This window comes from Oreochromis aureus, linkage group 11 (assembly GCF_013358895.1).
Source record: "Oreochromis aureus strain Israel breed Guangdong linkage group 11, ZZ_aureus, whole genome shotgun sequence".
Classification (NCBI taxonomy): domain Eukaryota; kingdom Metazoa; phylum Chordata; class Actinopteri; order Cichliformes; family Cichlidae; genus Oreochromis; species Oreochromis aureus.
This window is the reverse complement of record NC_052952.1, coordinates 38,390,039-38,406,804: the sequence shown is the minus strand read 5'-3', so window position 1 is coordinate 38,406,804 and position 16,766 is coordinate 38,390,039. Positions and strand designations below refer to the sequence as shown.

The 16,766-nt window shown below is 42.8% G+C and overlaps 1 protein-coding gene across 1 annotated transcript; it reads left to right on the top strand.

Moving 5' to 3' along the window:
• The first annotated feature begins 12,736 nt into the window (after nt 1–12,736).
• si:dkey-11p23.7 (V-set and Ig domain-containing protein) lies at nt 12,737–16,184 on the top strand. The gene is made up of 3 exons (XM_039619910.1): nt 12,737–12,830; nt 15,141–15,530; nt 15,760–16,184. The coding sequence occupies exons 1-3, from the start codon at nt 12,782–12,784 to the stop codon at nt 16,182–16,184; spliced, it is 864 nt and encodes a 287-aa protein (XP_039475844.1). The 5' UTR covers nt 12,737–12,781.
• The last annotated feature ends 582 nt before the right edge of the window (nt 16,185–16,766 follow it).

Sequence of the window (16,766 nt, the reverse complement as noted above, 5' to 3'; positions counted from 1 at the left end):
GGTGTAACACACACAGCTGGTCACATGGTACGGGCTGGACTTTGAGGTCTCATCTTTCTCAACCCGCTGCCTAAGCCACACAATCTTAGGCAGCGGGTTGCCTTCAGCTTCACACTGCAGCCTCCAGGGGGCGCTGTCTGAGCCACAGGGCGTCTCCACCACAGAGAGGTTCAGGATGTGAGGCTCAGCTGGGAACAAGAAGCAGAAAAAGTGATCTGATTAAAAATGATTTTCCTTCATGTGACACCTTAAACCAGCCTGGCATGAAACGCTCTCTGCTTCATTCACTCTGTTTAATGACTTCCAGCCATGAGTGTGAGTCTGGCTTCAGATGCAGCTTTGACAACAATCTTCAGAACAACTTGTATCTCTGTATGTTGGATCTTCTCCAGCAGCAGAAAACCAGACATGAATGTGTCTCTGAACAGCTGCACAGAAAAGCCTGCAGGATGAATGACTACAGGTCACCGCTGAAAAATTTACAGTCCAGTGTGACTAAAACCTCGGCAAGGTCACAAGGTCGCTGTGTGGCTATCTTTCTTTACAGTCTTTGCACACAGAAGAATGTGACTCATTACGACTTTGATGACATTCAGTAAAAGCAGAACTCGGGACGACCTTACCTTCAACATAGGGAAGGAAAAACTCCCTTTTAACAGGAAGAAACCTCCGGCAGAACCAGGCTCAGGGAGGGGCGGGGCCATCTGCTGTGATTGGTTGGGGTGAGAGAAGGAAGACAGGATAAAGACATGCTGTGGAAGAGAGACAGAGATTAATAACAGATATGATTCGATGCAGAGAGGTCTATTAACACATAGTGAGTGAGAAAGGTGACTGGAAAGGAAAAACTCAATGCATCATGGGAATCCCCGGCAGCCTACGTCTATTGCAGCATAACTAAGGGAGGATTCAGGGTCACCCGGTCCAGCCCTAACTATATGCTTTAGCAAAAAGGAAAGTTTGAAGCCTAATCTTGAAAGTAGAGATAGTGTCTGTCTCCTGAATCCAAACTGGAAGCTGGTTCCACAGAAGAGGGGCCTGAAAACTGAAGGCTCTGCCTCCATTCTACTTTTAAATACTCTAGGAACAACAAGTAGGCCTGCAGTGCAAGAGCGAAGTGCTCTAATGGGGTGATATGGTACTACAAGGTCATTAAGATAAGATGGGGCCTGATTATTTAAGACCTTGTATGTGAGGAGCAGGATTTTGAATTCAATTCTGGATTTAACAGGAAGCCAATGAAGGGAAGCCAAAACAGGAGAAATCTGCTCTCTTTCTAGTCCCTGTCAGGACTCTTGCTGCAGCATTTTGGATTAGCTGAAGGCTTTTCAGCGAGTTTTTAGGACATCCTGATAATAAAGAATTACAGTAGTCCAGCCTGGAAGTAATAAATGCATGAACTAGTTTTTCAGCGTCACTCTGAGACAGGATATTTCTAATTTTAGAGATGTTGCGCAAAATGGAAGAAAGCAGTCTTACATATTTGTTTAATATGTGCGTTGAAGGACATGTCCTGGTCAAAAATGACTCAAGGTTCCTCACAGTGTTACTGGAGGCCAAGGTAATGCCATCCAGAGTAAGAATCTGCTTAGATACCATATTTCTAAGATTTTCAGGGCCGAGTACAATAACCTCAGTTTGATCTGAATTAAGAAGCAGAAAGTTAGCGGCCATCCAGGTCTTTATGTCTTTAAGACATTCCTGCAGTTTAACTAATTGGTGTGTGTTACCTGGCTTCATGGATAGATAGAGCTGCGTGTCATCTGCATAGCAGTGAAAATTTATGCTATGTCTTCTAATGATGCTGCCTAAGGGAAGCATGTATAATGTAAACAGAATTGGTCCTAGCACTGAACCCTGTGGAACACCATAATTGACCTTAGTGTGTGAAGAGGACTCTCCATTTACATGTACAAATTGGAGTCTATTAGATAGATATGATACAAACCACTGCAGTGCAGTACCTGTAATACCTACAGCATGTTCTAATCGCTCTAATAGGATATTATGGTCAACAGTATCAAACGCAGCACTGAGGTCTAGCAGGACAAGCACAGAGATGAGTCCACTGTCAGAGGCCATAAGAAGATCATTTGTAACCTTGATAATCCCTGAATAATCCTGTCTGGGGGTGAAGAAGCAGCCGAGGACAGCATCTTCCCCTCTGGAGACTCTGACCCTTGGAGAGATGGTCAGCTTCCATCCAGCTGAGACAGAACCTGACAGAACACATCTGGATGGTTAGGTTTCATGTTTGAACTCACTGTACAGCTCCAACCAGCGACACTCGGACTCTACCAGACCTCTGAAGATGCTCTAAGACACCAGCAGCAGGTTCTTTAAGACCTGCAGGACATCCTCCAGCCTCCTTCAGAGGAGCTCCTGGTCCAAGGAGGATGCGTTTATCCATCTGTGGCCTCATTTGAAAAAGCTCTGGAGTGTCTCAGTGATTTTCCTGCTGGTTGTGGAGCGTGGTGCGGTTCAGGTTGCATCACTCTGTGGTGAACTTTGCGCTCTTGTGTTTCCTGCCCCTGTCTAACCTCAGTGCTGTGGTGTTCACCACCAACCGCTGTGTCTTTCAGTAACAGAAATACAAAGCCAGGCACTTTTGTCACACACTCTTTAAATTCTCTTGTCCTGTGTCTCTAAATGAATGACTGAAAGGATTATCAAGATCTAAAGTCAGGATCTCTCTACTCTGAGTCTTATAATCCTCTCTGATGCCATCCTGCTTGAACCCAGATTCAAAGTTCTTACCTGAGACGATCGCACTCAGAATGAGAGAGAAATGCTGCAGCCACATCCTCGGACTGACAAAGAAATGAAGCCGTCAAACAACAAATTCAGGAAGTGTGAAATGTGTCATTTCTAAAATGATCATTTCCTGTTAGTTAATGAGAATAATAGGTATGTGAGAGAGCCCAGAGCCACCACTGCAGGGTTTCACACATTTTACTGCCTGTTTTGTGTTTTCATGTTTGTGAATCAGGATGTTTGCTGGCTGGAGTCTTGTGGTCTTTATCAAAGCCTGTATCTGTGATGAAGCTGCTTTTTGCAGCGTGCTGATGATCTGGTGGTCTCTGACTCAAACCTGCTTCAGTCTGATTTCAGACATTTAAATAATGAACAATATGAAATATATTTAAGGTTTCTAAATCCTCCAACTTTCTGTTTATTTCACAGTTTAGATGAAAATGTGACAGATGTTCAGGGTGCTGTCTCACTGTGATGATTATTTCTGTTCTGCTTGGGTCACTTTAGTCTGTGGTTCCTGTTTTGACTTCATTTTTGTTCCCATTATAAAATTAATTTTGTTGATTTGATGTGTTTTATTTCTCTCTTGATTTTATTGTTGTTACTCGTGTCCTCAGTCTCTTCCCACCTCCACCTTCCACATTTATTTTAGTCATAAATGAAGGATCAAGACTCACAGCACTTTGGCCCTTCGATGGCTTTTCTGTGAGGAGACCTTCAGACACATGTGGCTCGCCCCGCCCACACAGCGCCACAGGTCACCCACATCTGTGTGTCTGCTACGCTGTAATAATAAGGAAACACCACACGGGAGACTGTAAGAAGGTGAAAACGCACACGTTTTATGACAGTCTCATATGTAATATAAGGCTGAGAGAAGGACTTTAACTATCCGTACTCTATATGAGGCGCTTTTAATTACACTAAAAAATAAAAGCATGGCATCATTTCAAAAACACTGATAAGCCGACCATGAACTGAAGCTTGTGTGTGCCTCCCAAACCTGCAGCACAGGCCTTTAAAACAGTCATTAAGAAACGTAACTGAGCATCAGGCTGGTGCAGACCTCAAGGTTTAGTCCCTGAGCTGCTCTTAGACAGCTCTCTGCATTCAGCCGCTGTAACATAGCGTTCAGGCCGAGCGATGAATATGTGGATCTACAGCGTTAGAGGCTGGTACTTATGTATAGCACAGTTGCCTGTGTAGAGTCTGACTTTTGATACGCAGCTGTGTGAGAGAGTCTGTTTTATGGTATTACTTGTTACCCCACTGTGACCCAGGCATGGGCACACTGTGGGCCCCATACCATGCTGCCCCACATCTGCAAACATTTGGTTTAAAGTGAATAAGATACAGTGCTGGGAAGGTTTAAAATGTATTCCACTACAGATTACATACATGCCCCAAAATGTATTTTGTAACGTATTCCGTTACTCCCCAACACTGATGGGATACGAGGGCTATGGTGCATGTAGCAGGTCACATCCTCAGACTGACCGCACACGGAGAGTAAAACAGGAAGTTCTGAGAAAAGTGTCACCTCTAAAATAAGTGCTTCCTGTTAAGTGGACAAAGAAGAAACAGAGACCACATCCAAACTGGTTTTACACCTTTTACTTTTACTTAAATTTGATATGTTGTTACAGATTGAATTTAGCTTGACATGTTGATCTGCTGATGGAGTACTCACACTGTGTTTGGACCCGAGTGATCCTGATCTCCGTGCACTGCTCCCTTTGAGACCTTCAGTCCAGCCATAGTGGGACTGAGGAGAGCAGTGGCTGCAGTTTAAAATACCTTTGAATGTTTCTGAATCCTCCAGATTATAACTAAATCTTCTTTTCACCAGCAAACACCGTGAAAAACTATGGTGAAACGATCAATGAAAAACACGGATATTATGTCAGCAGAATGAAAATTACAACTCAGATAAAACGTACACAAAAGTAAATGCACCAACATACCGTGTGGGCCTTTCTACTGAACATTCAGGAGCAATTGTCGTCCATATCGTCCATATTTTCACCTTTTACACAAGCCAGCCTTCTCTTTCTGTCTCGAGCCTTCAGTCTCTGGTGACATGTGCGCTTAATTGAACATCACCTCAAAGCATGCGCACCACAAAGCGCCACACTCAGGTCCACCAGTAGGTGGCGACAACACAACATGAATCCAGATTAAACACCAAATTTTGAACATTGCAATCACATAATAATTACATTTCAATGCGACAGCTACACAGATTTTCATTATTTCCAGGTTAACATGGAAATGTGAGGGTCAGACTGGGACAATAATGCTCTTTTAAAGGGACTGTTTTATAATAAAGGCGTGTTTCCAATAGAGATGGCACGATACCACTTTTTTTATGTCCGATACCGATATCATAAATTTGAATATCTGCCGATACCGATATGAATCCGATATTGTGTTTTTTAATCAATAAAACTTTTTTTTTAATATCTTGCTGCATTTTGTATAAGTTCATACTCAAGTTTAAATAAACAACAACACTAAAGCTATTCTGTTATACCTGTATGTAAAAAATACACTGCGCCCAAAATATTTCATAGTTCAGCAACACTGATCAATCTAATAAACTTAAACCTGCTCCATCCTCCCTATTCTGGTATTTTAAAGAGTACTTAGCAGAAATATTAAGCAACCTAACTAATAGGGTTGCAAACTCCCAGCAAAAAAAAATAGTGAACCACCCCCCACCCTCCACCTCATGATGCTTAATCGATGTAATCAACTTTAATTTGATGCAGGGTGAAAAAAAATGCACAGAAATAAATTATTTTTCAAGAATAATTAAATAGATTCAACATCTTTCTTCAACAGAATTGCAGACTGCACAGATGGTACCTTCCCAAAGGAAAAAGTACTATAGCTTACTAGGATATATTAGACTTAACAGTTACTATATACAGTAATGGACTTCTATACATTTTACATCAGATTAAAACTTTGGGTGTAAGATTCAGATCATTATTTATTAAAAGCGAGACATTTTAAATGAGAATAAGAAAGAAAAGTATGTCTTTGTGCCCCTTTTCCCTGTTCATGCCCTATCGGCCCCCTGGCTACACTTTGCTAGATCCGCCCCTGCACAGTTACCAGCCGTCAGCTACGTGAAAAAGGATCCTGGTGTAGAAAGTAATATTAAATACATTCTAACAACAGCTTATCAAGCTTAAACGTGCTGCTGTTGTTCAGCCGCTGGTTTCCTCTTTCTGGCGCAAAGTGGGCCAAAAACAAAGAAGAGAGACGGACTCGCGACAGAAAAGCCGATCAGCTGATCATTGATCAGTTTCATGATTGAAGTAGCAGCAGGAGAGAGAGAGAGAGAGGCAGTCGCTCCATATATCGGTTGTTAAGCTTAACATGGGAACGCTTTACAAACATTCAGAGATGAACTTACACACTTGCTTTACTTCTCTCTGGGATAACTTCCTCGGAGATGAAATGCTGGTTTGGTAGCGAGGCTACAAATACACACAGCTGCTCTATCACGTGAGCACACTGCTCCGACGTGCTACGGTTATGAGCCGAGTTACGCCGTGTCGCAAGTTTTGTCAGGTGCTTTTTTGATATTTAATGGATCGGAGTACATTTATTTCTCTCCAATATCAGATCCCGTAATTTAGGTCAGTATCGGACCGATACCGATACGTAATATCGGATCGGTCCATCTCTAGTTTCCAACCATGGAGTAACACTGTGAAAGCTTCACACAGCATAATGCACATGAACAGTTTCAGTTCATATAAAGAAAACAGCATCAGTCTGAGTCACGTTTCCATTTATCAGGTTATTTCGTTTGTTGTGTCTGTGTTATGATGCGTGCTGATGTGCACAGGAACATTTACGTGTATGCAGAGAGACATTTCGTTAGTATAAATGTACTTATTGTAACCATCGTTGTTTGCACAAACAGCAGCTTCATGAGATTTTCTGCATCAATTTTGACTCACCTCAGTCCAAGTCTGGAAATTACTTTCATTTTATATTCAAACTCTAGACTTCTGCTCGTTTCAAGCTCTGGGTGTCATGGACCGGCTGTGTGGCAGGCAGGAAGTGGACCCAAACGCAAACTCACAGGAAAACAGGACTGAACTCAAAATACAGCTTTATTGCTGACAGTAGATAATAGCGATACAAAACAACATGAAACTAAACTGGGAAGTACTAAGGTAACTGACTTACGAGGAAACACACGGAGGGGCACACAGTCATGAGGGAGAACGCGACACAGAACTGAGGGAGACGCAGACCTAAATACACAGAGGGTTAACGAGGGAAGTGGGAGCACACGAGGAACACAGGTGACACTGATAATCATAACAAGAAAAGGCAGGAGAAAACGCAACACTGACGGGAGACTGTCAAAGTAAAACAGGAAGTACAGAGGTTCAGACAGGAGGAGAGAGAGCACGGGGAGAGCACAGACATAACGGGCTGGGGAAAACATGGAATAAAACACAAGGAGGGGAGACGAGGGCTCACAGATACACAGAGGGGCACACAGGGGGTAAAAGTCACAAGGGGAAATCAAATAAGAAACAACTTAACAGAGCAACCCAGGAACCATGGCCTAAATAAAGAAATACAAAAATACACGAGAACCAAGAATGCTGGGCCAACATGGCCCAGGATCATGACACTGGGGCTGCAGTAGGGTAGCTTTGCATGATTCTGCTCCTCACGAAAGGAGAATAAACACAGAGCAAAACTTCACTTTAAATGTTCTTATCAGAAATTTGTGGTTAAATATACTTTAAAGACAATAGATTTGAAATTTGAAGAAACCATCGCTGTGAGTTTATGTCCAGGGTTGGGATGCACTTTTATGTAATACCAAGGTGAACCACAAGTTGGCGCTGTGAGTCAACAGGGCAGGTGTTAAAGGGCACTTTTTCAATTCCAACAACTTCCTGATGTGAGGCAAAGCATCTCAGAGAAACGGGAACATTGGCTGTATCCCAATTCAGGGTCTGCAGCCTTAAAGTACGCAGCCTCAACGATCCTCAAGGGCCGCGTACTCAAACACCGCTAAGGCCGGAAGTGAGAGGCTTGTGAAATGGGACCGTCTAGCCTCCGTCGCGCTGCCCAGGTTGCCTAGCAACCATGATACTAACAGCTGGAAACGTTTCATACAGCTTTGTTTGACAGAAATGAAGGAGAACATATTTTGTTCATTTGTTTCTACACGAGCTTTGTGTGATTTAATAAGTATCTGAGGCTGAGACCACAGGACTGTAAAACATGATTGTTGGCCTTCATATCTGTACTGAACAGTCATTTTAAGATTAGTTAGTAAATAACAATTAGCTAATGTTGTTCATGAGACTAAAGTCATCTCACTGTGGTAATGTAAATATAATATGGCCAATATTATAGTTATTATATTAATCATGATTAGTTATTACAGCAGTGAGTTTGAACTCTCAAATCAAATCACTTCTATTGTCACATCACATGTGCAGGTACAGCACATGTGAGTGAACTCTGTGTCAAATACTGAGCTTCAGTAAAGATTCAAGTTGCAGTTATTTATATTTCCTATCACCTTAAATCTTCACTCAAAGACAAATATCTCTGACAGTGTATATACAGATGTATTATATGAGACAAATGTTGTTCCTTCGGTATGTTGGCATTACTAAATTTGGCTCAATGCTTACATACATGTGTAAAAAGCAAATGTACGAGCTGTGATAACTGTTTCTGATAGAATGAAGATCAGACTGATATATGAAATATTCCTTTATTGGGTGAGAAAATCAGACCATGTCATAACTGCTTTAAGTCATACAGAATAGATATCAGAGCCTTAAACAGGCTGACTTCTGCTAAATGGGTCAAACTGGGCAGAAAGTCTACAAACACATAACATCCTTATAGAATATGATGTAACACTATAGATCAACTTAGCTCAGAATATATAAAGCATATAAACAATTACAGCAATATGATGCAACAAACACAGCAGTGCTACTAATCCAAAATACTCAAAGCTTCATAGAACTGAAACAAACATTTATTTTTAGCTCCATTCTGCTGCTGATACATACTTTAGGTTTCTGAATATTAAACTTGTTGCTGCCTTTCATAGTGTGTAACTTGAAGGCCCTGAGTACTTTCTCCCACACTGAAAACACTGGGATGATAACATTATTTGAACATTACCTAATAAGACTGATTCAGGACAGACAATTAGTTATGTTAAACTTTCCTAGCAGTCCTTCACAAACAGGGAACAGTCTGTCTATTCTCTCCATCTGTCAGCTGCTGCTGGCTCTTCCTCCTCCTCTTCCTCACACACTGCTGAGTTTGTCCTGGTGGATCATCAGGGTGCAAAGCCTCACAGATGATGTGCAGCAGTGGGTCCCTCAGTCTGTCCTCACTCTGGACACTTGCAGTCGTCACACATGGAAATCAAATGTGTGATAAGCTGCAGGATTCAAACACAAGTGTAACTTATAAATACATGTTCATACTTTTATTCCACAATCAGAGAGAAAGAAACAGAGAGAGAGTGTAGGACAGACAGACAGGTGACAGTCTCAGGTGTACACACTGCTACAAAACAGCACAAGAGAAGGAGGATTTAGTGTTTGTGTTATTACGAGTGCTAAACAAGAAGAGTTCCCAGATGGTCCAGTGGACACATGTGTGACTCCTGTGATAAAAGCATCTTTCTTTCAGCTTAACGAGTGAACCGTCAGCTCGTTCAAACACACGTTAAAGTCCGTTTGGCTCGACACCACCGAACAGAGGCAGCAATATAACATAGCTAACATTAACAGTGCAGTGAATCCTGCTTGTGCCGTCATATTCAGGACTGCAAACCGAGCAGCATCACTGACTTTCAGCTTGTTGTGTTTGTGGATATATCCAGGGGCGGATCTAGAGAAATTTTCTTAGGGTGGCAAAGAAATCAAAGCCCTTTTTTTTTTCAAACACATATGCAGGTGGTTACATATGGTTAAAATGCAGTAAGTATACACATTTTTCATATAAATATAGTCTATAACTTAATTATTGTCTGTAGCCCACATAATTACACACTTCAGTTACATAAAACATGTGAGTTTTGATGTTATGTACTGTATAGCCTAATACAGGCTATACAGTACAGTATTTTTACAAGTATAAAATCCAGAAAGCTACACAACATGGTGCGGTTCATTTACAAACACAAGTCTAACTTAAGTTTCACACTGTTTATTAGAAAACAGTCACATTGTTACAGCTTAAATTACACAAAATGTCAGAAATCTGCACTGTCATGAACAAAAATTTAAACCTAATTTTTCATGATTTGTTGGATTAACCCTCTGAGGTCTGAAATACAACCGGACATTTTTGACTAATTTTGAGTTTATGTTTGTATTTCACCCTCAAATGATTTCATATTAGTTTTCCTCCTTGCCTTGTTTGGTATCATTATTTTCAGCTCAACTGAATTTAGTTGTTTTTTCACTGACATACTGCATTAGTATTACTGATCTGAAATCACACAAAGAACTTAAAATCCTAGTAGTATTTTTTACTGTAAAAAAAACCACAGACATGTTGAGTAAATTTTTATAACTTGAAATGCAAATATAAAATGTACATTTTGTAAACATATACAACTATTTATCTAAAAATGCCGTTTTTTTCATTTTGTACAACCATTTAAAACTAAAGTGAGAGAACAATCAGGTTTCGCAATAAGATGCCCCACAAATGATGTGTGCCAGTAAAAAAAAAGTTTGTCCACCAAAAGACAGAACAGCACAGGGACTAACCTGCAGGCCTGACAACAGCAGGTGTATCACTCCGCTGGTTTTCTACTTAGTGACAGTGTTTACATTGCAAATGTGCCTTTGTGACATTCATTAGTGCCCTCACTGACAAACAAAACAAAATGACTACACAACAGAACAGCTACACAAGACAACACAACACACTAAGTATACACTCCACACTAAACGTCACAAATCTCCCACATCTAACAACTCTCTCTCTCTCACTCGCTCGCTCTGTCTCGCTGCCGTTACCGTCACTCCCAAAACTCTCCCCTCTTCCTAAACAACCAAATCTCACGTGTTGACTTTTTTAAAAGTTGGTCGACATGGTGCATTTTTCCACTGATAGGAAAGAGGTGGCTTTTTTTCCTTTCTTTACTGTTTTCGCGCTGTCCTTAGAAAACGCTTAAAACACACACACACAAAAACGTGACGACAGTATTTAGAAAAAAGCGTGGCTTATATATATTATCATAACTCTGGATTTACTGGCCTGTAATTAAAATTTAAAAACTTTGAAGTCCGAACTTTCAATGTGGGCTGAAATAGAGACTCAGCGTGGCTGCAGCTTGTTGCTGTGTCAGCTTACATCAGTCATGTGATTTGGAGGTGCAGCGTGTCCGTGGACCACAGAGGGTTAATAACACTCACCTTCCTTCCATTTCCAGAGTGTAACATCCAACCACCTGTGTAAAATCCGAAATTCCCATGGTGTTGTTCAAAATGTGCTCTGGCACAATCATAAACATCGCTCGCTACTGAAAACAAGAAAAAAGCCCGTCAGCTATGGGCTGAACCATTTGTTAATGGTGGAGGGGGGGACACTATCCAATATATTCAGTTTTAGCATTTATATTCACTGTTGACTGTAACTACGCTCAAACTGTTAATGCTATCTTATTTTAATAAACAACACTGTCATATGCAAAACTGGGGTGGCACTTGGGGTGGCAAGGGATCATTTTAGGGTGGCACTTGCCACCCCATGCCACCCTTCTAGATCCGCCCCTGGATATATGACTGACTTTAATTATCCATAAAATCATCACATTCTCTGTAAGATTAAGGTCAACTATATATATATTTAGAAGTAGAGGCTTTAAAACCAAGTTACCGCTGAAAGTACAAACATCACTAATGTCACATAACTTTGCCGACATGTGGCCAACAGTAATGTTTTAATGTTCCTCATTATTAAACATTTGCACATAAATAAGTGATATAATATTCAGTACTTACGTTTAACAGTTTACTCTTCGGCCGCTCCGCTTCTGCCGTCTGCGGCAAAATTATCCACAGTGACTGCCGCGCTATGAATTGTGGGATATGTTGGGCCACGAAGTCTACATCGCCACAGCCTTAAAATTCAGGGAAATGAAGGACACATTTCGAGCAGCCTTTGAATTGGGACAGCCTTCGGCGCGCTGCTGTGACGTAATCGGCCTTAAAATGCGGCCTTTATGGCTGCAGACCCTGAATTGGGATACAGCCATAATATAAGAGAAAAGCGCAGCAGGGCGTGCACAGGTAGCGCACTGCCCCCTGGTGGCAGAAATGTAATCAGTCAACATTTGAGGACTTTAATTTCAAACAAACGAGGCTTTTAACCTGCGTGATTTCTGCCGACTTGACCTCACCTGTCTGCTTGTCAGCACCTTCTCTTATTACTAAATATGAACGATAGGATCTAAAATACAGACAAACCGTAATATTTTACTATTAATTGTTTTATCTTTACTTACAATCAGGATGTAGAGTCCTGAGGACAAAACAGCGACTACACAGGATCCTAGTACAGTATATAAAATATTAAAAATAAAGCAGTAGTTAATCTAAAATATTACTAAGAAAAGAAAAAACATAAAATAATGCGACAGGCATTGTGAGATTGCAGAGTGCACAGATGACATGCGCATGTTCGGCATGTTACTCGTGTATTTCTTGGAGTATTTCTACACTATTGTACTTGTACACGAGTAAATGGTGTGAATACTTTGATCCAAACATGCTGAGCTGATTTTACTTCTGCAGCTCAGACCTGAGGTCCTCTTCACGGTTTCAGTCACGCAAACACAACAGAGTTCAGATCACATGGAAGCTTGACAGGGTATAAATAGAGAAACGGAAAATCATGAGCGACGTTTTGGGAGGGACTGACTCACACACACACACACACACACACACACACACGTCCTGTTTCTTTGTCTTATCTGCTCGGTGGTCGGATCATGGACGCCCGGCTGCTCTGCAGCACTCTGCTGCTGTCCGTCACACGAGGTGAGCTGATTTACGCACCTGCACGTCGTCTTAATGTGTCAGGATGTGATGTCATTTCTGTGCTTTAATACAGAGAGAAGCGTCCTCGCAGATTCTTTCAGAGAACAGCAGAATTTTAGAAAAGTGATGAAAAGTTTAAAAATGAGCCAAATGTATAATAAGTGTGCTTTATTTGCCGATTGTGTGTCTGTTGTGTCTCTGAATCACATCAGTGCTTCACACACTGCCTCAAACTTGAATTATTTGTAATGACCACCAGGGGGCGACTGGTCCGGTTCTAAAAGAAGTCTGATTATAAGTCTGTGAGAAATGGACACTCAGCTGATCTCTGTGAACTGACTTTCAGACGGTTGTTGTTTTCGGGTCTTATTAAATAAAATAATGATGTTAGATTATTGTGACAAAGGAGGCTAAAACAGGGTGTGGTTTTGGATGAGGCTACCATGTGACTGAGAACTCACTGGCCTATGACTGTGCAGAGTCATGACCACGCCCACCCACCGTCTGGAAACAACAGCTTGTGCTCCCTGCAGCTTTTCCTTAAACCTGAATCACCGTGAATGATTGTGCTGTTAGTCATTTTGCTAACAGCATCACAGAGTTCAGGGACTAACAGCTCATTTAGCACTGATACCCCATCGTACCCGACGGGGCCCCCAGGGGGACACAGGGTCAAAGGTCTTCTCCAAATCCAAACTACACGTGCAGAGTGTCTGGACGAAGTCACACACAGTGAAATATTCTCAAGAGGACAAAATGCTGAGCGGCTTTCCACGACCAAGACAAAAACTGCACTGCTCATCATGAAGGTTGGTCCTGTGCAGTATCCCATGGTAATCCTCCTGAAGATGTAGCACATCCTCCTCACATCTGTTTGTGAGGACTAATTTTCCGGTCAGTGTAAAGAAAACAACATTTAGACTGAATCATCAAAGCTTTTCCGCTAGTGCAGCTAGGAGTGAGAAACCAAACCAGAGACACCTGCTGGCCGGGGTACCAACACATTTAGCCAACTTTCTTGCCACCTTCAAGAAAAATAGCAAAGAAACCTTTGAGACCTCTCTTCCATTCTTTCAGGACCCTTAAGACGTTTGGGCGGCCCTTTAGAGGGTCAGACCACAGTTTGAGACCCATTTGTCACAGAGGAACAGCTTACTGTACGGTTAGCCATGCTAGCACCTGCAGCCTTCTTTCTGTGCAGGTTAGCATGCTCAAACCAGTGCAGGACATAATGGGCGTTTATCAATATGCGTACTTGTGCGTACTTGCGTTCTCGTGTACTCGTGATACGTCATCAGTCGGAGACCAAGTACTGTTCCAATTCGAAGTACGCATCACGCCGAGAACGCGAAAAAGTCCCGGATGTGTTCTCGATCCGCCCGTTTATCGAGCATGCATCGGTGTGGACTTGGGACAGCTATATATCCCAGAATGCATTTCGTCCAAAACTCAACAGCGGACTCCCGCACATCGCCCCCCGCTCATGGTCTTCTCACTACTGAGGTTAAAGAAACCCCAGCAGCTGTCTATAGTATTGAGTGTCCACTAGAATAGAAATAAAAGCGTTCTAACATCTCACCTGCTTGTTTTTATTAAGGTATGTACACGTATGTACATGTACACTATTTTTATTAATAGAGGTTTCACTACTGAGGTTAAAAATGATATATAAGTCACTTAGATCACTTCTAAATGTTAATGTTTGGTTCATTTCAGTGTTTTATTTGTTCCTGAGTAAACCGGTTTGGCTGTGATTAAAGTTAAGCTTCATAACATGTTACTCACAGTTAAATTAGGAGGGGACGGCAGTAAAAACTCCGGACCTGTGACATCATCACGTACGCAGGTGTTCCGACTGTACAAATCACGAGTCCGTGCTCGCGTACTTGAGAATTGAGAAACGGCCCACAAGTCCGTGCTCGCGTTCTCGGCGAGTACGTACTCGCGTACTTGGGCATTGATAAACGGCCTATGACTCAGGTGTGACACAGCTCACATACAACAGCTCAAGTACTGCAACATTCAAACACAGACAGTCCACTGCAGCTCCAGCACCAGCTAGTGGCAGGTGGCTGCATCACATCTGCTCCCTGCAGTTAACCACTCAGGTGACATCAGTAAACTATGAAGTTTAACCTTCTTCTGGGGCTGACCAGCAACAGCAGCAACATTCTCCTACTTACAACAGATTTTTACTTGAACTGTTACCAATCTGAGGCAAATGCCTAAAAAACGAGACATGGAAGCCGTAACTTTAACTTTTGAACCTTCTTAGACAGTTAAGAGCTAAAACTACTGTTTTCCCATCAGCACTCAGCTCTGCAGATGACGGCTGGTTCGTGAAGGTTCAGCCGGAGGTACGAGGCATCGAGGGCTACCCGGTGGTGCTGCCGTGCACCTTTGGCCATCCGCAGCACTCCCAGCATTCCTCCCTGCAAGTTGTGTGGCGTCTGGGCCACGGCCAGGGAGCCACTGTCCTGTACCGCTGCACCAGCCGGTCCGGAGCCCCCACCTGTGAGCCAGGGCCGAAGCAGGACCAGCGCTATCGACTGGAGGGAAACCCGAGGGAGCACGACCTGTCGTTGCGCATCAGTAACACCATCCTGCAGGATAATGGACGCTACTACTGCCGAGTGGAGGTTCAAGGACGAGAACACATCAGCTTCGAGGACAAGATGGGGACCAGACTGAGAGTGGAAGGTACCGTCCAAATCACTCTGCCCACAGCTGACCCAGAAACATCTAGCACTTGTTCTTCAGCAGCTTGGTGTAGTGAAGCTTTTTGAAACACAGTCAGCTGATTTTAAGGGTGGATTTTCTATTACAGCAGCTAGCTGGCAGCTAGAACCTTTAAACTCGGTGGCTGTGAAGTAGGATTAAGATGCATGAAGGCTTCCACAGAGTCTGACTCCTCTTCCTCCTCCTCCAGCTCCTCCAAAGATCCTGGGCCTGTCGGTGGAGGGCACTGAGCAGTCCGGGTACAGAGCGCTGTGTCGGGTCCAGGGCTCCCCGCTGCCGGATGTCCAGTGGCTCGGCCCGGACGACCTGCTGGAGGGCTCTCTGCTCAGGCCGCTGGCTCAAGGCTCCACCGGCCACTACCACACCGTCAGCCAGCTGAGAGACGTGGAGCCAGGCCAACAGTACACCTGCAGCGCCTCCAACCCACTGGGTAAAGAGCAGGCCACTCTGTATGTCCTGCCCCCCCAGCCCCCCCTCTCTCTGGCCGGGGCTTCACCTCCTCTCCTGCTCCTCCTGTCGGTGTCTGTGGGGGCAAAAGTCCTCCTGCTGGTGGGGATGGGGGTGTGGATGGTGCAGGGCGGAGCTCTGCAGGGGCTCAGCTGCTGGAGGAAATGACTGATGCCATTTAGAAACACTTCACTTAGTGTATGAGCATGATAAAAATAAATGTAATCATTGAGTTAGAACAGTATAAGCTGATCAAACAGCCAGTAAACATCATAAACCATGTCTGAATTTGAATAAACCTAAAATTACTCAGTTTTATCTGCTGATGAGAGAAATTACATCCCTCACTGCTGAAAACAAGAGTTAATAAAGGTAAAAAGATCTTCTGTGTATGATTCCTGCTTTGATTTGGTGAACATGACACTGATGAGTCCTCAGCTGTCACTACAGCAGAGCCGTCAGTATGGATCATAATCGCCCTCACAGATCCATGAAGCACAAAGGGATATGGTGTGCCTAATAAAGTGGCTGGTGAGAGTACATAGAAATGCAGTTGACTTCTCTGCTCAACATTAACCTAATTTGATGTACACGGACTGAAAGTTTCTTTATTTAAGCAATAAACTAGAATTAATCAACTAGACTGAGTTGTTTACTTTGTTTTTGCTTTACTTTAATTACCAAATTATTTCAGTTTTTTTTACAGGAAACTTTTAAGGAAATAAGAAAAAAGTCTGAAACAACTGGTGA

Excerpts from the sequence above, each read along its gene's own strand:
- si:dkey-11p23.7 (XM_039619910.1), top strand. The coding sequence starts at position 12,782 with ATGGACGCCCGGCTGCTCTGCAGCACTCTGCTGCTGTCCGTCACACGA. Across the intron at positions 12,831-15,140 it reads GCTGCTGTCCGTCACACGAG|CACTCAGCTCTGCAGATGAC; the intron begins GTGAGCTGATTT and ends TTTTCCCATCAG. Across the intron at positions 15,531-15,759 it reads GACCAGACTGAGAGTGGAAG|CTCCTCCAAAGATCCTGGGC; the intron begins GTACCGTCCAAA and ends CTCCTCCTCCAG.